Genomic DNA, 22408 nt, shown 5'->3' with positions numbered 1-22408 from the left:
CTTCCTTGTGGCATCCCCACCTTGCTGTGGAAGGATGCTGATCTGTGGGTTCACAGGAGGATTCCTGGACATCTCCCCTTTGTTGCATTACAACTGCTCTCATGGGTCTGTGGCTATTCTTTGCACAGAGCCTGAGCACAGTTTGCCTTTCACCCAGTAAAATATGAATTATCTTTACTGGAGGATGGAGAATGGAGAATATCCTGGGCTAGTGGGGAACGTGAGAAAGGGACTGGCAGGGAAGATGATTGTTCTTTAATATGTCTCTGGCAGAACAATCTGTGTGAGCCCGTCCCTTCGAACTACATCAGTGCTACAGAGCTGTTTCACAAAGATCCCATTGCAAATGCCCAGCTCTTCCAAGTAAGTAGCAGTACCTGCATGACATAGACCCAGGCTTTTCTGTAGCTCAAACTGTGCTTCTTATCTTCTTGTCTCCCTGAGTATGGGCAATACATGAACTTATATAATGCCATTCCTGAGGCTTGTATTTGTGTCTCAGTCCCTTCCTTGCTTTAGGATACAGTGTTCTTTCCTGTCGTTGCCTAAGACTGTTCCTGATGCATACAGCTTCATAAAAATCGCTGTGTAGCACTTCCCTCCTGCAGCCAGCTCCATATCCAAACTGAAATTGCCCTTCTGCTTTCCCCAGTTACAGCCTGCCTTTCTTTGCATCTCTCGGGCTTCAGATTCAGGTTATATCTTCTTCCATATTTCTCTGTTAATGACCTGTTGTCTTCAGCTTTGAGAGTAGAAGCTAGCTTCAGAACTTGAACCTTTTATGCAAGCTGTCACATCAAATCCTTCTCTTCCATAGCAGTTTCAAAAACCAAATCCCTTTCACTTCATTCTCTACAGCCTCCTCTGTGTAGCCACTCCATCTTGTTTACCTTTCTTTCCCACAGGACTTAGCCCCCATCCCATTCCCCATCTCACTAAAATGTCTCATGGTGCCTTTTGCTCTCCTATCAATGCTTGTCCCCTGCAATATGAGCAGTAGTAATCAATTATGTGTTTTACTCCAGGAAGTGCCCAGGGGGCAGGCAGTTGAAGATATGGTGGGCCGGCCTTTGATGCATGTTTCAGCAGCCAAACAAGCATGTGGAGAAGCTGTTTACTGCGATGACATCCCTCACTATGACAATGAGCTGTATCTAACACTGGTGACCAGCACCAAAGCCCATGCTAAGATCCTGTAAGTGTTGCTTCTGAATTTCAGATGTTGGAAGCATCCAGTACCTGGTGGCTTAGAAAACATTAACCTGTCAAGCTGCAGGTGAGGGATAGGTTTTTGCATTAGTGGGAACTCCGATTCATTGCACATTGTTACATGGAGGTGAGCTGTGTGTGTTACAGCTGCCTTGCAAGTCTGCGTAAGTGGGAATATGAGGGAATTAACACCAAACTCAGAGCTTTGCTGAAGCACAAAGCTCTCAGGCCTAGGCAACCTTCTTGCATGTCCCATCTCTTATACTCAAGCATGCAGGATTAAAAAGGAGCAGGGTAGGAGAGCACTACAATGTCTGAGGAGATGTCGTTTTAATCACTAATCAGAGCATGCAGCTTGAACATGCTCTTTCCTATCTGCCTAAAAACCTAGGTTGTAACATGCAGTTCTGCCACAGCACTCCTGCTGGTGAGTCAGCTGTGTGAGTACTGTCTTCTGGTTTTTGCCTTGCATGGTGCTTGCTTGCACTGGCTACAGTCAAGCCCTCTGCGTAACAGTTCTGTGTGAGTTAGCTTCAGCTATTAGATGTAGACCTGTTTGTGCTCGGCTGTAGCAAGTTGGATAGGTCAGTATTTGGAAGTGCAGCTGTCTCTGAAAACATCTTGTCTATGCAGGGCATGACTGATGCATAATTTATAACAATAGTGACTAACCAACTCTAAAACGCCTATCCTGGTAAGGTAGGGTAATGCCATCTTGCATTCTTATGTGAGTTTTTATGCTGTTATATTGCGGGACTGACTGCCCCCCGCAATCCCTAATTGTGCTTACGTTGTGGTGGCTCTGCAGGCTCTCATCTGCCCTCGGCTGCTTTTATGTGGGACACTCTGTGTTACATTGTTGAGGATGACACAAGGCAGCCTTGCGATACGCTGTTCGTTCCTTAGGCAATGCTTCCTGCCTATTTAGGCTTCCTATCCAGAGGTTTCCCCACAGTGGTCTAACACAGGACGGGCAGTACAGTGTCATAGATGCACAGATGTGTAGTAGTCGACTCCTAGGTTATGAAAGAAATTGCTCTGTCATCATAGTTAAATCTTCGGTGTTGCAACGTAGTCACTGATGAGTGCTGCAAATGCATAAGTATTGTTACTACTACCAGTGCAGATGGGGCAATAGAGAAAGCATCAGATCTATGCCTGTGACCACAATACGTGGTATTTTCTAGAGGTTGCTGTACACATTCTCTTGCATTTGCTTTGTGCACTCACATTTCAAGCTGTGAGCCTGTATTGTTCTGTAGAGGAAGTAGTAGAATATTTCATCAGGTGACAGAAGTATCTCAGCCTATGATTTTTGTCGGTCAAAGTATTGGCTCTGAAAACTTCCACTTCACCCGTGTCAGATCTTGACCACCAAGTGTAAATTGGAAATCATCTGCCTCTGTATTTCTAACTAAGGGAAACTGTCAGGGGGTTGTTTCTGAGGCATTACTGCAAAAGCATGGGAAAGTGAACTTTCCAAAGAAAAATAGCATTGTCTTCAGTTCCTGCTGTCTAAGAGTTCATGTGGGAAAGTTCATTCATACATTAAATGTCTTTTTAAAAAAGTCTGTAGCTCACTGGGATGCATAAACAGCTACTTTCAGGCACAGTTTGTATCGGAGTTTCAGGAATCTAAACAAGCATGCTGAAAAAATTGCAGCAATTTACAGAAGACAATAAATCATTCCGTTAGCAGAAACAAAGCCACAGCTTTTCTATTCGCAACAGTTCTCTTGTAAAGCAAGCCAATTACATAGCCAATGTACAAAATATTGCAAAAGGAGCTTGAAAGTCTTTTGTAATACATTTTTTATGAAGTGCTCTATATAAAAATTAAATTATATTGCACTTTTCTAGTTACTTTCTGTCCTGCTTTTCACTTAGTTTTAAATCTGTATATGATTCAAGCAGACGAACATTTTGGTTAGACAGGCTTTCTTTGGTAATCAGCAAAAGAGGTTTCATGAAGCTTTTTGTCTTTTGGAGCGTCATTTCTTTTAAATCCTTTTGAATACCCTGCAGCTTCCTTGTGATTGATACTCAACAACCCCTCCCTGACTCACAGCCTCATTTTTCTCTAGAGGTGAAGCCGTGGTAGATGATGTGTGTCTGCAGTAAAATTTCATGTTTATCAGTAGACAGGGAGGAATCTTGCCTTCACAGAATCATGGCAGCTAAGGAGAGAGTGGAGGCATACCATCACTAACAGCAATCTGTTGTTGGTAAAAGGGTGTCAAGGGATCTTTAGTACACATGACAATTGGATCAAGTTCAGGTATGTCTTAGGGAAAAGATGTATGATACAGTATAGTCCGAAGAAGCAGACTGGTGATCACTCACAGTCAGGATTCAGATTATCATATAGATCCCAAATGATTTTAGTCTAATATGTTGCCCTTTCTGCCTTGGTCTCACATGATATTCATGTGACAAACTCCTTTTTTGCATAGCCAGACTTCAGGGAATCAGGCCTGAAAATGTATTTGGTGTCTCATAAGCACTGACAAAAAGAAAAGTGAGAAATAATAATGCTGCCTCTCCTCCTTTCTTGTTTTAGTTCTGTAGATGCCTCTGAAGCCCAGAGTGTTCCTGGGTTTGTGTGTTTTGTCTCCGCCAAGGATGTTCCTGGCAGTAACATCACTGGCATCGCTAATGATGAGACCGTCTTTGCTGAGGATGTGGTATGTGGTTAAAAATAGCCTTTTGCAGTCACACTGCTCAGGAGATAAGATTTTCCATATTGTCCAGTGAAGTCCTCTATCTTATACAGAGATAAATTCTAACTGCACCAGAGTCAATAGAAATCTTGGTGCCAAACTCAATAAGGCCTGAGTTCCTTTGCCCTATGCCCCTCCCCTCTGTGGTATCTGCACTATTCTCCTCTAAGCTTCAGGCCACTGGGACAGGCTCACTCACTTGGTTACTGTCCAAAGTAATTTGTGATCATTTTCCCTTGACTGATTTTAAATAGACTGGTCTGAACAAACATGAAAAACTGCACAAAAGGAATAGATGAAGAGAATTATCATGAGCCTCTCAGTTACTGCATATATACACACCAAATGATGGTGGGTCCTAATCTCGCCTGTAGGTCACTTGTGTTGGTCATATCATCGGTGCAGTTCTTGCAGACACACAAGAACATTCCAGAAGAGCGGCTAAAGCTGTGAAGATTAAGTATGAAGAGCTCAAACCTATTGTCACAATTCAGGTGAGATGGCTCAGATCTGCTTCTGCAGTTGGCTTGGGACCCCCTGATGTCTAATTAACTTCTATTTTCACACATGTGGTTATTTAGCCACACATTTCGTTAGTCTTTGTGGGTGCAGCAGGATATGGATAGATGGAATAATTTGTATATTTAAATATAAAGAGGACACACCTTTGATGTGGTACTGATTGGGAGTACATTAACTTGTTCTGTGTTATTTAAAGCTAAAACAAATAAACCAAACCCTGGTAGATATATTGTGCTCAGCACAAATTTGTTTAACAAGGTTACTGTCAGTTACAGTCTTACCCACAGGTGCTTGCTTTCAATATTCTCTGGTATGATGCTTCACTGGTATTCATTCATGCGATACTCTCTGATTTATACCACTCAATAATAGGATGTGAAAATGTCTCTTCTAGCTCTGTCACTGCACTGTTGCTCTGAGATTTCTGCAGACCGCTTGTCTAGTTTCGAAGCTGATGAAATTAATTTTCAGGAGTTCACTCTCCACTGTGAACACTTCCACTGACTGTATGGACACAGCCCTTAAGTGGCTTTTCTCAAAGCTGAAGGAATTAATGTCAACAATTTGTGATCATTTAATGTTGTTGTTTTTTAACTAGAAGGCTTGTTGACAAGATTTCCTTATGTGACAGTAAAAGCAAATGATAATATCTAATACAGCATTCACATCTAGAAATTAGAAAAAAATGTATGAAGCCATTCTTATGGGGGGAGAAATTAGAACCATGGGATTCTAATTAATTTTTTTTAACAGTCAGTATTTCATACCGTGTGTTTTGTAATACAAATTGTATTCATGGAAATACTGAGAGTCTGCATTGTCTAGTACAGACATTGGTACTGTCATCTGTGGACAGAGGTTTTGGGTTGTTTGTATGATTTGTGGGTTCACAAACAACGTGTGAGAACTTTCCTTTTTCTGAGGTTTCTAGTTGTTTATTCAACCAGGGAGGATGAGTGGAGCCAAAAATATGCTGATTTTTTTGTTGTTGTTTGGTCATTCTGTAGCTTTGGTTTTTTTTCATTATGGAAATCTTCTGTTTTGGCAAAAGTGAAATGCGTTTGTAAAGCTTCCCTAAGAAAGATTATTGTATGTTAGCTCAGAAGTGAACTATTTCTGCAGAAGTTCTCATCCTGTCTGAGAGTTTTAGTTTTCTCCTTTTGCCTCTTTCTCTCTTTGTTTCCCTTTTCCTTTTTCCCCTCTTCTGGGCCACAGACTATAGTTAACATAAGTTGTAAGTCATAGCTCTGGTGGCTACAGACCTTGAGGTTCTAGGTCCGTAATGTAAAATGAGTCACAAGGAGCAATCTAAGATTGTCCAATTATGGTGATTATTGTGAAATTGTTGTTGCCAAAAATTTTGTACTGCTTTAAGTCAAGTCACTTGGCTATTACCATAATTACTATGTGATAAGTTCTTGTCCTTTTTATCTTGAATATTTCTCCTTCAGTTAGAGGAAGCGTTGTTTTCACTCTGCTTCCACAAAAATTTCATTGTGTCGTCATGTTTCCTAGGAAGCTATTGAGAAACAATCCTTTCTTAAGTCTATAAAGAGGATTAATAAGGGAGATGTGAAGAAAGGATTTGAAGAATCTGATCACGTTTTGGAAGGTGAGAATAAGCATTAATACTTCTTTTAAAATAGGATAGTTTGTGACAAAAGAAGTCAAGCTATGAGCCTCCTTTTTATGCATATGATACTGAACTCATGAAAGTGAGGCTTGTGGGGCTAAATTTATTTCATATTAAGTTTCAGCTAACTGTTTATATACAAATAGCTTGTGAAAAGTTTAATTTGTTTCAAACAGACTTAGATGCTTCCAGCTGTGCCCCTGTAAACACTCTCTTCCAATGTAAGGACATATTTTTCTTAAGCAAATATTCTACAAAGTGATTTTTTTTTCCTGAAACATGTTCATATAGGAGTTTCCCTGTCCAGACATAGTCTGGTCTGAATCTCACAGGCAGTCATTCCTTTAACCTGGTATATGACTGTATCTTATGAAAATACGTGCATCTGAAAACCTGATCCACCAACATTGGTGGCTGTAGGTATCATGAAGAACATGGTGCTGCCCTGTAACACTTTCTCAACATTGATTGTTGGTCTGTCTTTGAGGATGGGGGTGTTTTTTTCTGCTTCTTAGTTTCATTCAGTTGGAGTCTGCCAAGCAGGTTGTAGAGACATGGGTAAACACAGCAATTACCAACAACTGTTTAAAACCTCTATGAGTTAGGAGGGGAGAGTGCCAGAGCTGTGAACTGGAATGCTCTGTCAGACCCATGTCATTGCCTGGTGTACGTGTCGCCGATCAATAGCTCCTGAGAGGAAGAGTCTCAAACATCAGACCTTTGGAGAACTATGTATTTGTCAATAAGAGGGTGTTGTATCCCTCTTGCAGATCTGAGAGGAAGTTAAATCAGTTACAGACACAAAGTCTAGTGTGAAGGGATTATTCTCGAAGATCAGAGAAGCATGCCCCCCTTACCTCCCTGTGGGGGAAGGGGGGAGTTATTTAACTGAAACACCCATTTCCAGGTCTGTCATTTGTTATATTTTGGTATGCATTGCTGACTTTCCTCTGCAGTCAGCGATCGGCGCTGGTGCTTCAAAGGTGTCATAAGCTGTTGTTAACTTTCTTATGCTGTACTATACTACACAAAATGAAAACACTGTGCCAGGCAAGGCAGAAATTGTTCTGAGCTAGAAGAATAGGTTATTTAAAAGACTGCAATACTGTGTGAATGCCAGGCCAACCCCCTTGAGAAGACAAGAGAAAGGCCCCTGCTGTGTACCAGAGTAGGCGTTGTCTCATGCAAATGTGCATTTCTCCCTGATGTACCTAATGAAGGCAGCTATTTTGTTGTTGCTGAATGGAATAAAAGAAAGAGAAGAACAGGATTTTGAGAACTGCTCTGAATATTAATTTTCATGGCAACTGAACAGACCAGGGCCATGACTGAGAAAGGAGGTTGATTCTGGCATTTAATAGTGTGTAGCATGACTGGAAATTGTACCCTCAGCACTGCCAGGTAAGATGTCCTGGGAAAGTGTCACATGCAGTGACAGAGTTGATTCCCAGTTATATCTTCTTAAGGCATTTTGGGTTTCTATTTTTGTTCCCCTGTTTCAAAGTCTGTAACCTTGTGTTTGATCTGCTCAGCTAGACTATACTTGATTTATTTTTATCCTTCATCTCAGTGGTGGTATCAGGGCAACACTGCATCTTAAGGGATGCTGGGTCAATGGCATGGTGTGCAGGCTTATTTTTGAAATGCCAGCCACTTCTGTGTTGAACTGAAAATTTCTAGAAAGTGGAGGGGGGGGCTTGTCGGGTTTTTTGTTTTGGGTTGTTTTTTTTAAAAATATCGAACCAGAAGTGTCAATTTTAGAGCTAGGGTTATCAAGTGCTGGGTAGTGCAAAGGGTTGTCATTTAACACATGTGAAAAGGGCAGTAGCTTGCAGGCAGCACATGGTGGGAGACACCTTATAACACCAAGGATACCCTATCTTTGGGGCATTTCTTTCAATTTTCTAGGAGAGATGTACCTTGGTGGGCAGGAGCATTTCTATCTGGAAACTCACTGTACTGTGGCTGTGCCAAAGGGGGAAGATGGTGAGATAGAACTCTTTGTGTCGACCCAAAACCTAATGAAGACACAGGTACTGTCTTATTGACCTGCTACCTAAAAGGCATTTGTTTCTCAGTTTCAGACGAGATAAACAGTTGTCTTACAGTTGGTCCTATCTTGTCTTGAATAAAAAAACCACATAGGCTGAGAGTTGGGTATGGGACCTAAAGTCTGTATCCATCCTACTGGTGTCCTGAATCCACTTCCAGGTGACAGAGGTGTTTCTGTTGGCAGCACATCTTTGTCACCAGGGATTACATGCTTAGAATCATAGAATAGTTTGGGTTGGAAGGGACCTCTAAAGGCCATCTAGTCCAACCCCCCTGCCGTGGGCAGGGACATCTTCAACTAGATCAGGTTGCTCAGAGCCCCGTCCAACCTGACCTTGAATGTTTCCAGGGATGGGGCATCCACCACCTCTCTGGGCAACCTATGCCAGTGCTTCACCACCCTCAGCATAAAAAATTTCTTCCTTATATCTAGTCTAAATCTACCCCCCTCTAGTTTAAAGCCATTCCCCCTTGTAACCCTTTCTGGAGAGGGTGCCAGCTGTAGGCAGTAGGCATGGCTGTTGAATGACATGTCAGACAGAGAGGTGGTGTAAACACTGACCATATATACGAACTCTGCTATCTTGTGAGATAGGCAGCTGGCGCTATGGGGTGTCTTTGGCCTGTTTACTGACTCACCAAGATTGTCCAAAGGTCTCATAATAGTGAGGAGAATGGACAAGAGTGGTGTGGATGTCAAACCCTGTGCTAAATGAGACCTATGTCTTGGTAACGTCATCTCATGTCAGTCTCTTCCTGAATCTGGTGCTGTCTGCTGAAGCACTGTGTGCCTTCCCACCTCAGAGAGAAAATACTGGGCTTATTGGTCCCAATTGCATCAAATCCAATTGCAGGACCAATAGGACCTGCAACGTAACAGAGTATTTGCACTGTTGCAATGGTTGCAGAAAGGCAGTGTGTTGGTATCTAGTTCTTAACACCAGCTCAGCTCTGTACATGTTCTGCTGTTCTGTTTTTCTTTAGGAGTTTGCTGCTAATGCATTGGGAGTCCCTTCAAATCGGGTTGTGGTTCGATTGAAAAGAATGGGAGGAGGATTTGGAGGAAAAGAGACTAGGAATACTATTTTGACAACTGCAGTGGCTGTCGCAGCCTTCAAGTAAGTTTGGGTGTGGGGAACAGGGCTTTTTCCTTTCAGACTGTCCCAGCCTGCCTCCTTCTGGAGCACCATTTGCACTGGAGCACTTTTCAAGACTCTTCATGTCTTGTTATTGTACAGCTTATAGCAAGCCTGGGATTTCCCAAAGGAGTTGTCTAATAGGCTTTTAGCTGGTAGGAGGAATTGAACCTGCTCAGAGGGGCTAAGCTTACGCGGGAACGTCAGCTTTTAGTAGGAAAGGGGGAAAAACTCCTTTGCTGTTCCTCTGGTGCTCTCTGAAAGCTCTTGTATCTCAAATTATCTGCCTCTTCCCTTCAATTCACCCCAAACCCTTTCAGCATCCAGCACTAGCCATGCTTGTTGTTTTGTATAATAGAGGTATGAGAGCCTCTTCCTTGCACAAAACTCTACACCAGCCTTGCGCCACTGTTTCTCTGCTCTTCTGCAAACTCTCTCTTTGGATTTTTCCCTAGGAAGGGTGGCAGGCCACTGAACAGAAACCCACACTTTTCAAACTCCTAAAAGCTCAGGGAATGAACCTAGACTGTAACCGTTTGTGAAGTGTAGATTGGAAATGTGCTTCTCGTTTCTGGAGTTTTGACATGGGCTCATCTTTAACTGTGCGAGTTTCTGTGGTTGTGAGTGAACATGGCCTCTGAGATGACATTTGTGCACTACATGTAACACTGCCCTTCCCAATGCTGCCCTTGTAAGTGAGGATGCACCCTGCTGGCAATGCTAGATGGATCTTGCAATACAGCAGCAATTTGATAAAATACCTTTGGAAGAGAACAGCCAAAATGAAGCTCCTGTACTTAAATCAGCTTTATTTTTCCTGTTCTGAGCAAACCACCTGCTTTCTCTAATTAATCAGTAATACATGTGCATTTTTTCTTTCCTTTATCTCTGCCAGCCAAACCACTGTTTTATATCCCAAAGGTTATGAAATAGCATGTATGGCATTCCCTAGATATTTTTACAACCTGAAGAGAGGCACTGGGAAGGCAGAATTGTTAGAAAATGAAGAGCAAATCCTCCTCTTGTCCTTGTTTTCCTCCTTGGATAATAAATAAGCAAATAAAAAACAAGGTCAAATTGAAGGCTAGTTAGTACTTTACTTAGCATTATTATATAATTCATATGGCATTCTCTCTTGCAAAGCCAAGAGAGTGCCTTGAGAAATAGTCCAGAAAACAGTGATTGCTCAGTTATTAGCATTGGTCTCTGTAAGAAACTATCCTTTTTAACATAAGAGTCTCCACAAGAGTTTTCACAAACAGGTCCCAACTTCTAAGAGCTTAATTTTTTTTTTAACTCAGTCTTGCCATTTTCTTAAGAGGAAGATGTATAAACCAAGCAGTTTACCCCTAACTCCCCATTGCCACTCTGGAGAGACAATGCTCACCAAAAAGAGGAGAGTCTTGCTGTGTAGGAACTGTATTGTGCATTTCAGGCTTTGCCTGATAAATGTATCCTTTAACAGAACTGGCCGCCCAGTAAGGTGCATGCTGGATCGAGATGAGGACATGCTGATAAGTGGTGGGAGACATCCCTTCCTGGGGAGGTACAAGGTATGCATACATATGAAATAAATGCATGTTGTCTCAGTGTTGTCACCTGAAATATCCACGTAGTAAGATATTGTGAAAAAATTGCTGCTCTGGTAGTTTCACTGCTGATGTCCTCTGCTGCAAACAGATCAGGTCAGCTGGGTTATAGTATTCTTCCTGTTCAAGTCCTGCAGAAGTTCTTTTGGCTCAGACGGTTCCCTTGTGACCTCAGCATAAAAACTTCCCTCCTCCTTGCAACCAAGACTTTGCCCCTGTTGACAATCACATTGCTCTTAGATGCTTCCCCATTTGTTTACAGTATTGTACTACTATTTATTTTGTTAACTTCCTTTCCTCTTCAATCCCCATCCAACTGCTTCTGCTTTTCAGAGCAAAAACCTGTTAAGGAAGGTGTGGCTGTGACAAGTGGCCAATACTTATTTTAGAAGAGGTCTCTGGAGCAAGATTAAGATGCATATATAGACCCTTTACTGGGAAGCTTCCTCAGTTGCTGCCTGTGCTTGTCCTATGCTGCAGCAGAGGACAGTCAGCCTTTTGCCTGTATGAGGTCCATTCAGTTTTTGGAGAGAAGCGCAAAACAGAACACTTTGTAGAAAACAGATTACTGAGGAGACTCTCTTGACAGGTTGGTTTCATGAAGAATGGGAAAGTCAAGAGTCTGGAGGTGTCATACTACAGCAATGGGGGCAACTCTGTAGACCTCTCTTACGGTGTAAGTAAAATTTTCTGATGGCTAACTAGGCAGAAGACACTTCCCTGTGCAACCTTTCGCTCTGACTTCAGAGAGTTGTCTACAGTATTGCTTGCACATCCTGCTCTCTGACATGACTGAAAACAGACCTTGATGGGTTTTTGGAGCTCCTACAACTGCTTTCTCAGCCAACTGACCTGCCTTGGCATGTGCTACGTAATTCTTATTGATGCTGTAATAACTTGGATTAGGTAAAAGGGTCAAGAAAGTTTGCTTTGCATTAGAGGGCTGTGATGGGAAACTTGTTGCACAATGCAAGGTGACTGATAGTTCCTCAGCTTTGGGGAAAGCTAGTTCCTTGGAATAAGAAACATCCAAGTCAATAGGCTGATCAGGGCAGAGTGCCTAAATCAACAAGCTTGTTAAGGACTGGCTAAAGCTAACATTTGGTTCATAAGCACTAAGGACAAGAATGGGCCTGACTTCTGAGTTTGCTTCCAAGAATTTTTGTTCTCATGAGTAAAAAACCTCTCCTTTTCTGTCTGTGCTGCTGCTGGAAGGGAAATCTGGGAACACAAGCCAGAAAGAAGCCCTGGCCCTTTCCCGATTTGGACAATTAGTGGACAAAGATCTCAAATCTTGCAGTTTAGATGTAGCTATTGAAAAATCCTTATTTCATATAGTTGTCCTTACTGCCACAGCCCAGCTGCTGAGTCACTTGATGTCAGCAAGACTTCTCTTCCAGTAACAGATTACTCAGTATAATTAAAAGAAGGTTCTGGTTCTTCCAGGTGGGTAATGGCATTTAGTAGCAGTTTGGCTCAGCATGAGCCCAGGGCCAACAAAGGACTTTGAAGCTCAATCTGTCCTAGGGTCATAAGTGTCAACAGACGAGTGTGCTTATTGTCCTGTCCTTCTGGAGGATACCGCTTGATACTCCATTGCAAATGTGAGGGAGTACTGGCTGCACCTCAGCGTTCATCCAGCTATGTTGACTGCAGGGTGCAAGAGAAAGTGCTGGTTATTATTGTACATTAGTTTCAGAGCTTTCCAGTCTGGCTTTGGCAGCTAGTAAGAAGTCTGACATGTGATTCATGTAAAATGTGTCCACCCCCATTCCTTCTTTTCACCAGGTTATAGACAGAGCCCTGTTACATTTGGATAACTCCTACAACATTCCCAATGTCAGCAGCGTGGGCATTGTTTGCAAGACCAACTTGCCTTCCAACACAGCCTTCCGTGGCTTTGGAGGGCCCCAAGGAATGATGATTGCTGAGTGCTGGATGAGTGACCTTGCTCGGAAGTGTGGCCTGCCACCTGAGGAGGTATGGATCCACTGACACATTTCAGGGCAGTGCTGCCTTTGAACAAACTCTGAGAACTGGACACAACCACAGAAAATTATTAAGCATAAGAACTTTTGCTTCATTTTTGCTAAGCCCTTAGCAGGATCTCAAACTTTCTGTATGACAGCCACATTATAGCATGGATTATCTTCTGCTTCATTAAATTCCCTCAGTAGCCTCAATTGTGTAACACCTACTTTAAGGATAGATATTAAAAAAAAAAAGCCCAAATGCATTAGGTACCTTAATCTTACTAACAATGTGCTTAAGTCCCAACCTCTCTTGAAAATTCCCAGCCTTAATGTCTCAGTTCCCATTTTCCCGTAAACAGATATATGTCTGTTAATTCTGTTGTTCTGTAGAGTGAGCAGAGGAGTAAAACTAGGAACCAACATGCTTTTGATGTCATCTATTAAAAAGACCTAGTCTGAAGCATTAAACTTGGCGTGTCCTTTATATGTCTCTTTGGGAAGGTGCGGAGGCTCAATCTTTATAATGAAGGAGACCTGACTCATTTTAACCAAAAGCTGGAGGGATTTACTCTACAAAGATGCTGGGATGAATGTTTGTCAAGCTCTAGCTATCATGCCAGGAAGAAACTAATTGAAGAATTCAACAAGTAGGTATTCTAGAGCTGTCTTGTTACTGGGTGCACCTGTTGCCTACTAACTTCTGAAGTTCTCTTAGCAACTTGAGTGATGTGAAATCAGACCTTGTATTTGCAGAGCGATGTCTAAATTTCTTTTTTTGAAATTCCTTCATGCTCACTGTGGGAAGAAATCTCTATTAGTGAACTGGTAGCTTAAATAAGGCAGGAATCAGACCTAACATGACATGACTTTGTAAGGGAAATGTAGCAAAGGAGAGGGGGTCTGTTAAGTCCAGCTAGGCTTTTCAAATAGCTATCAAGGCAATTTGTTTAGGCTTTCCACTGCCTTATAGTCTTTTTAGTTGGCTCGTATATACAACTGAATAGTTAATAGTCCAGGCAATTGCTTCTATAATGCCTGGGGGAGCATCTTCAGTTCAGATTTCTTCTTGTTGGGACCCATAAACAAAGCAAAGCTTTCACAGAAATTACTGATTAATTCAGTCTATATTGCATTCAGGTATTTCATTTCTGCTTTGATACCTACCCAAGCTGTTGGAGGGAAGTATAGTATTGAGTTGTGATGAAAGCCGCATGAATATACAAATAACCTTCTTTCCTTGCAGGCAGAATCGCTGGAAGAAGAGAGGGATGTGCGTCATTCCTACCAAATTTGGCATCAGTTTCACTATCCCATTTCTGAACCAGGTCCGTAAGTGTCATTCATCTTTTCAGTAGAGAAGCTAGATTTATGCTGCCTCCCCCAGGCCCTCCCCCCTTTGTACCAGACTGGAGCTTTTCAGAGTAGTAAATTAGTTAAGAAAGAGCATTTTTCAAACCAAAATGAGCAACACAATAGTTAACAGTTTATACCGTCCAAAAGACACCACAATGCAGCTATGTTTCTGTGGTATTGTGTTGTGTTAATTTCCCTGCCTATTCCCTCTTCCTCAATAGTTGAAACACTGTTCCTGTTTGACCTGACTTGATGGACTGTCAGTGGTGTTAGCAAGTTCAGGTGAAGGGTGCATCTCTGTTTCACGGGGGCAGGTTTGGGTTACTTCACCTGCTTTCTGAGCTGAAAATACTGACTGAGGTTTGTTATGTCATTGGAACTTCTAGTGAGTTGTTGAGACTAAACCAAGCTGACCTCAAGTGTGAACTAGTGGCTTTAATTACACCAAATAACAATATTGGTTGAGTTCCAAATTAATTTTCTCTGTAGTTTGTAACTGAAATCTTCTAAGTACTTCACTAGTTCATTTATGGTGACTCTTGGATTAATGTTCCCTTTTATAGGCTGGAGCTCTGATCCATGTGTATACAGATGGCTCTGTATTACTTACACATGGGGGGACTGAGATGGGTCAAGGACTTCACACCAAAATGATTCAGGTAATAATGAGTTTGGACTTAACCAAACGAGACATCTTTTCAGTAAAATTACTCTCACTCTATGGTATTGCCTCAGACAGCTTGACACTTCCTTTCTGTGCATGCGTAGGGTAACAAATCATGACTAATTCCTCTTAATTGTTTCAGCAGCAGTGCTAGATTTCCAGAGTATTATCACAATTGAGTATGAGGATTAGATTCTTCATCATCTTAACTCTTATGTAGATAATGCAGGTTATGCTTACAATCTAGCTTCTTTGGTAGTTCAATTTCATCCCATAAAACTACAGTTTACATATATTTTACACAAAAACTAGTCGTATTGCAAATGTATTTATCTGCATATGCTAACACCTTTGTAGTTAAAAAGGCCTAAGGGAGCAACATGGCTTTGGCAGGGAAATGAAAGGGAGATCTAAAAGGGCTCTTTATCTTCTGATTCCTATAATTGTTGAGAGAAGAATTTAGTCTCACAACAGTGAAGTGAATATCTGTCATTGTGGCAAAAGTGTACGTGTATGTGCTCTCACACATTCAGTCTGAGAAGGGCAAATTTAACAATGTTCTGGCTAGCTCTCAGTCACTGAATCAACTGAGCCTTCAAGAAAAATGAAATTTAGGACAGGAGAGGGTAGAGGTTGCAGTGTGGATCCTAGCAGTGTAAGCAATGAATGATAATGCTCAGGTATAAGAAGAGCTGCTTACTAATTGTTTACCTTTCCTCTGCAGGTTGCTAGCAGGTCACTGGGAATCCCCACCTCCAAAATTTACATCAGTGAGACCAGCACAAACACTGTCCCAAATACCTCCCCGACAGCCGCATCTGTCAGTGCGGACATCAATGGAATGGCTGTCCATGTACGGAAACTGAGTTATTTAAACTAGTGGGTTATAAGTCAGGACTCCAGAACATGAAAAGTTGATGTGTATTTATCTATTGCTTAAGGAAAACATAACCATCAAAAGGCAGTTCCAGGCTAAGGGTACCTCATAACTTCTTTACCTGCTATAACTACTGGTGGTGGTAGATGATGAATGACCGTATTTTTTTCAAGTAGTTCAAAACTCTCCTTCTGTCCTTTTGTAGTTCTAAAATGGAGTGTTTGTGATTACTCAAAATGAACAGAACAAAACATCCATTTGAATAGCTAGCTTCTTAGTATTTAATAATTAATGTGGCCTTATCTATAACAAATATGTTGTGCTGCAAATATTAATAGCAGATGGTCTGTGGGCTGTGCTCCAGAACCAAAGACCTCTAAGTGTTGATACACTCAGAGCAAACATCCTTCTGTAGCAGTGGCATGGTCATGACTGTCTCTGACATGGTGGAGTTACCAATGCATATATTTGGAGAGTATGTGACTCTTCCATTGAAAAGAGGAACTTAGTACTGGTCATTCTCAGGTTTAAAGAAAAGGGGAATTGTAACCTGTAAAGTAAAATCATCAGGCTGTTTTTATTCTCTGCAGAGCTTGTCTGAGTAGGTTGAATTTTGGCAAGAATTTTTTTTTCAGTGTTATAGGATCATCTTGCTAGATATGCTAAGATGTCCTGCTATGACTTCATACAGATAAAGTTACTGTATAAATGGGTGGACTTCTGATGTTTCATGTCATGGTCTGGAAACTTCTGTGCTGTATTTGGGATTCCCTTCTGCTATTAGCACAGGCAATCTGCTTTAAAATCCTTTTCAGTCAACATTTCTTCCTATGTAGCAAGACATCTGTTAGTGAACTTTGTTCCTTTTTATGATATGCCAAAGTCCTAAAGGCAATATTGATTTAAACAGAAGGTTCTTTGAAACTCTTATAGGGCTTTTAATACTATAAGTTGACTTCTCAGATCTTAAAATATTGCTTCTCTCTCTTTGTTTCTAGAACGCGTGTCAGACTATCGTAAAAAGACTTGAGCCGATCAAGCAGTCTAATCCCAAAGGATCCTGGGAAGACTGGGTAAGCTGTTTGTATCTGTCACAAGACAAGTGGGCATTGTCAGAGACTGTTTTAATTGGCAAACCCTGTATGCAGGTATACCCTCCAGGCCTTCTGCATCTCACTAGCAAAGATTTGAGCAAAGACAGTGAAACAGAAACCTGGCAAGGGAAGTAACCAAAGCTTGCAAGAGGTCATCCCCAAAACGTCACTTATGACTTCAGTACTGAGACTTCTCCAGATCCTGGGGCCTGCCTATGACAAACTTGACCAAATAAGTCTTGAGCAGTTACATATATCTTTCTAGTCAGGCTACAGTCTTGGACAGGAAGAAACCTGATTTTGTAGTGAAGGGATTCTGTGACAAAGATGACTCTGTTGAGCTGCCATCCACCTCCTGTAGTGCTCCTTGGCTGCAATATATCTGTACCCTCAATAATAGATTGGTGTGCTGTAAGGCTGTCAGGCCATTTTCAAATCCAAGCTCTTCTCTTCATGGGAGGAGCTTTGACTTTGAGATTTGGAAGTCAGGATAGGACTTCCCCTGGCCTCACTGAAGTCAAGATGACTGTCAGTTTAACCTTTGTCTCTGAGGTTGAAAGTCTAACCTGTAGCTGAGAGCCGAACAAACAAGAGCAAGTCTTATCCCTCTGCCAATGGGCAAGTTCTGCCCTTGGTAGCTGATGACGGGGCTATTTGGGGAAGCAGCTGCATCATGATGTTTCCCTTGGCACTGCTGGTGCTGGGTAGTGTGACAGCTGTCTGTCACTGGACACCTTCTATTCATGCTCTCCTGGAAATGTGGTTGGGGTAGCTATTTTGCAGGGACTGGTTGGACAATTACTATTTTCAAACTCTTGTTCACTTTGCCAGATTAAAGCTGCCTATGAGAACTGTGTTAGCCTGTCGGCCACTGGGTTTTATAGGTGAGTGAATATTCAGACTGCAGAGGCACAGCTCTTACTCGATTGCATGGATTGCATCCAGGGAAATTCTGGGAGGATTTACAGGCTCTACCCCTCTGTCACTGTTCTAACTTAGGGCTGCATTCCTTTCCTACCTGGAAATGTTAAGCTGAGGTTAACACTCTCCTGACTGGGGAGAATCGGTTCCTGATGGAGCACAGCTCTTGGGGCCAAGTTCAGATCTCATGTAAATCTGAAGTAGATCTAACTTCAGTCTAGCTGACCTAGGTCTGAGGAGGCGTAAATGAAATCAGTGCTTTGCCTGGGGCTCTGCTCTGTGTCAGTCTCGTGACTTAGCATTGCACTAGAACTGTCATGCAGGGAAAAAGGGGGCAGGTGTTGTCCTTGAGGACAAAGCTACTTATGGCAATTGGCTGGAGCGCGGTATCCTGTCTGTTGTGGCATGAGCAGATACTACTGTTTTCAATTTCATGTTCCCACTTTAAACTCTTGCTGGTTCCTGTGCAGTTCTGAAATGAGGCACTTTTCTTCATCAGCTTTACTGCTGGAGGAAAACAGAGATCCATCATCTTTGGGGCAAGAGGGATTGACATAAACTAAACACAGTGTTGATAAGAGCCTGTTTAGGACTAAAATACAATATTAGCTCATTTCTGTTGCATCTCTGAAATGTTTTTTCTCTTAACCAAGTGACTGTCAGTATTTTAATAAACCAGTTTTCAGATAAAGTATAAGTAGCCAGATACAAAGTTTGCCATGAGCTGTGCTTAAAATCAGTTCTTAGCTTAATCCAATTTCTGGTTCAACTTGATTATGCTCTGAAACTTAATGACCTCCAACAAATGTTCAACTGCGCTCTAAAAGCAAATGATTTGCTACTGGAGTGGTGGGAATGAGTTCATAATAGTCATCACAAGCCCCGAGATTCATGGGAAAATAAAGATGGCTAAAATAGTTTGATAGTTTCAGTCGGGTTTTGGAATACAGAGCAGCTTTAGCAGATTTCTATTTATAGTTGTTTACACTTTTCATTTCTGCATGGGGAGGGGAAGGGATGGGATGAAGGGATGAAACAAAAGTGAATAAGGATTTCGATAAGTTGCAATGTGTTTGTATTCATTGTGACTGTTCATGGAATGAAATATGGTTTTGTTTTTCTTTGTATCAAGAATTCCTGACCTTGGCTACGACTTTGAAAAGAACGAAGGGAAACCATTCTGCTACTTCAGTTATGGTGTTGCTTGCTCTGAGGTTGAGATAGATTGCCTAACAGGTGACCACAAGGTGAGGGGGTCAGCAGTGAAATAGCCCTCTGTGTTTAGGTGAAGGAAACATTCACAGGGAGTTAGAACAAATACTGGGTGTCAGCCTGTTCCTAGCTCTGTCATTGGTCTGGTGTGACCTTCAGTAAATTTCTTAACTCCTCTGTTCCACGGTGCAACAATCCATAAAGTATAATAAAATGATAATTATCTACCCTGCGGGGATATTAGGAGGCTTAATGAATGATTGCAAAAGTTATGGGATTTGCTTAAGTAAGAGATAGCAGCACTGTGTTAGCACAAAAGAACAGAAACATACTGGAATTGAGTTAATCATTAAAAATAGCACTGAAGGCTTTTAGAAAGAAAGAAAAAAGAAAAATTTCATCAGAATCTGACCTAGTTGGTTATGCTCAAGTACAGAGCACTGACGCTAGCAGCTTGGAACTAATATAAATTGGGTCCATTGGATCTCTGGGGAAAACTGCAGTGAGTTCCTTCGATTTACTTTAGGGATGAACTCAGATTAAAAGTCAGTATGAAGAGTTGAGCTGAGGTAGATTGTTGAACACTGGCCAAGTGTGGGTAGTGGTTGGATACGTTGCTGCTCCTCATACAAGACCATGGTGTACCAGTTTCAATGTTCTGTGCTGATTTATTCTTTATTTCTACCTTTTAGAACATTCGCACAGACATTGTTATGGATGTTGGTACCAGTCTGAACCCAGCCATAGATATAGGACAGGTAAGTGAAATAGTGTTGCTATTTCCACCATGTTAAAGGGATCACGCTACTCTCAGGCTTTTCTAGATAAGCCATTATCCCTCTCCAGGTTGTGCCTTTGCAAACAGGATTTTAAACTGGGGTATCCAGTAAGGCATTTTAGGCTAGCTATGAAAACCTGTTTGACCTACACTTAACTATGCAATAGGCACAGAATTATGTCGGGAAATATCATGCTGGGTTTTTTTTGCCTTGGATATTAAGACTACAGGATATTCTCCAGTTACCACCACATTGATGCTTTTCAGCACCTGTCTTGCCTGAGGAATGAATCCAGATAATACTAATATGATGGAATAACCTCATCCCAGGCTTAGTTTCTACAATGTGGCATGTGAGACTAAATCCCACACCTGATTTTTATACTCCTATCTGTCAATATCAAGTCCCGTTTAATTCAGCGAAAATTGTTCTGTGAATAAAGAGTTAGGGCAGTAGATTCTGTCCTCCAGCTGCTGCTGTGTAGGGATCTCAACAGAAAGTTGGACTGGCCACTTAGCTTGAAAATTCCTTGGGCAGGGACAAGCTTAATTCCATATTTTGTGCAGGAATACTCACAATGATACCTCTCAGCAAATGAAGGTAATAAACACAGGGTTGTTTGATATACCAAGAGATGAATCGTTAGACATTTGCACATGCTCCCTTGCTAACTCTAGGTGTTGATATAGTGTAAATCAAGTGAAACTGCTGCAGGATTTGGAGTTTACAGGAGGGCACGAGTTGCAGAGCTCTTCTATAGTTAAAATGAAATTTCTTTGAAAGTGACATTTTTTCTGAAAGAGACTTTTTTGGAAGTGGCCAAGGGGAGAAAGGAGCCTTTTTGTCTTCGCAGCCTGGCCGTTTGGGTCTGGGAGTAAAGAGATGGGCTATACAGAGCCTGTCAAAGAGATCTCAATTTCCTGTGTCCTTCCATGAATTGCTGCAGAGGATCTGGGAGCACAGGAGAGAAAGGATGTTGTATGACTGCAGGAACACAAGTACACAGGGCTGGGTTAATGAATGTTTGTGCCAAATCTTTAGACTGGTCTGCCTGTCAGATCTCTCAGTGGGCACAGAGAGCAGAACTTCTTCATGTAGGGTTGTTCAAGCACATCCTTCTCTCATAGCTGCTCCCCTTTTTTTAAATTTATTTTTCTTCTAAAATTTACAGTAGAAAAATTATGCAAAGAAGTCTTTAGTACTTGAATGGATATGGGAGTGTTTTTGCAGGTGTCTGTGCTGGTGACCGGAGAATATGCAGTACTTAGGAAAGCATTTATACTGAAATAGAAAGCATAAAATAGTTTGTCTTCAGATATGTCATCTTCAGTTCTTTTAGTTGTCTTGTCCTTTGAATTACCAGCAAGTACAACTCATTCAGTGTTAATCTGCCTGTGAAGGAATCAATATTTTGGCATTGATTTTTTTTCCTTGCTTCATCAGAAAATTCCTGTCCTGTGTTTACAGCATATCTGTTTGTGTGTATTTGTAAATTGCTTCACCTGCCAGGGAAATGCAGCCACATCTATATGGGAACACAGAAATTGTGCAAAGGTGCCAAGCTGTACTGAGCAGAAGGGACAAGGGTTTTTAGTGGGAAGTTAGTCAGGAGGGGAGGGCTGAAAACTCCGGTGGAAATCATCATTGTTTGTTCTTGTGCAGGGAAGAACAACAACAAAAAAATGTAACCTTGTTTGGATGTGTTTGTAGATAGAAGGAGCATTTGTCCAAGGCCTTGGGCTCTTCACCATGGAGGAGCTGCGCTATTCTCCTGAAGGGAACTTGTACACTCGAGGGCCTGGGATGTACAAAATCCCAGCGTTCGGAGACATCCCAACAGAATTTTATGTGTCTCTTCTCCGTGACTGTCCAAACAGCAAGGCAGTTTATTCATCCAAGGTATACCTGTGAGATCTGCAGGCCTCTTACTGCTGTAGTTCTGTGAAGCTGAGTGTGATAAAATAATGATGCATGTGTCTAAATAGCTAACCTTGTTATGCTGGCTTTATTCTGGGGTCAGGATGTTTTCCCATTCCTTACCAGAAATATATATACTATCCTTTATAGTTAGGAAGAACTGAAAAACCTGCACATTGCTACCCTGATTTTTTCCATTAGAGAAAACTGAAGTGGCTTTCCTGTGCCAGTTCTGCTGTAACAGAGGCTGCCAGCCTCCCCCTGCATGTCAGCTCCCTGGTTACCCTTCCCTGGCACCAGAGCCACCACTGCATATAACACTTCCAGCAGTGTCATTTCCCCAGATCTGATATACCAGGATCTTGTGTCTGTGTTTTTGTTTTGCTTTCTTTACTGTTTCACAGTGCTCATGTCACCCTTAAGGGTCCATTATTAATCCACGTGTCCTTCAGCTGTTTTCACTGCAGGCAGTGCTGTTCCCTGCAGTTAGTGAGGGCTGCACAGAGCAGGGCTGATGAATGTACAGCATCAATGAACTTGCTTTACCTATGATTCAACAGAGCATTTAGAGAGGCCACCCAGCATCCTTATCTGTATATGCCTGGCCTGCCTCCTTACAGTTTCCCATTTCCCCTCCATCCACAGAAACATCTTCATCAATGAGGAGAACTTTTTGGGTGATTAGTGCTGATGACAGAATTAAGAAAAAAGGGGCTGGGAGGGACCTCAGTATTAGATAATACTTGTGTAATCCCTG

At 41.8% G+C, this 22408-nt stretch overlaps 1 protein-coding gene across 1 annotated transcript in view; it reads left to right on the top strand.

Moving 5' to 3' along the window:
• The window catches only part of XDH (xanthine dehydrogenase), a 54411-nt gene that overhangs the window by 26916 nt on the left and 5087 nt on the right, over positions 1–22408 (top strand). Inside the window, exons 17-35 of the mRNA XM_009333631.1 lie at positions 274–363; positions 1026–1195; positions 3770–3893; positions 4304–4423; positions 5967–6063; positions 7993–8117; positions 9121–9254; positions 10738–10825; positions 11451–11537; positions 12650–12841; positions 13336–13481; positions 14078–14159; positions 14751–14846; positions 15576–15704; positions 16727–16801; positions 17654–17706; positions 18876–18990; positions 19648–19713; positions 21445–21633. Of these exons, the coding sequence (XP_009331906.1) occupies positions 274–363; positions 1026–1195; positions 3770–3893; positions 4304–4423; positions 5967–6063; positions 7993–8117; positions 9121–9254; positions 10738–10825; positions 11451–11537; positions 12650–12841; positions 13336–13481; positions 14078–14159; positions 14751–14846; positions 15576–15704; positions 16727–16801; positions 17654–17706; positions 18876–18990; positions 19648–19713; positions 21445–21633 (2178 nt within the window). The remainder of the gene's footprint in view (positions 1–273; positions 364–1025; positions 1196–3769; positions 3894–4303; positions 4424–5966; positions 6064–7992; positions 8118–9120; positions 9255–10737; positions 10826–11450; positions 11538–12649; positions 12842–13335; positions 13482–14077; positions 14160–14750; positions 14847–15575; positions 15705–16726; positions 16802–17653; positions 17707–18875; positions 18991–19647; positions 19714–21444; positions 21634–22408) is intronic.

The sequence above is a fragment of the Pygoscelis adeliae genome, unplaced genomic scaffold (assembly GCF_000699105.1).
Source record: "Pygoscelis adeliae isolate BGI_AS28 unplaced genomic scaffold, ASM69910v1 Scaffold1, whole genome shotgun sequence".
Lineage (NCBI taxonomy): Eukaryota > Metazoa > Chordata > Aves > Sphenisciformes > Spheniscidae > Pygoscelis > Pygoscelis adeliae.
This window is presented reverse-complemented; position numbering and strand designations above follow the sequence as displayed.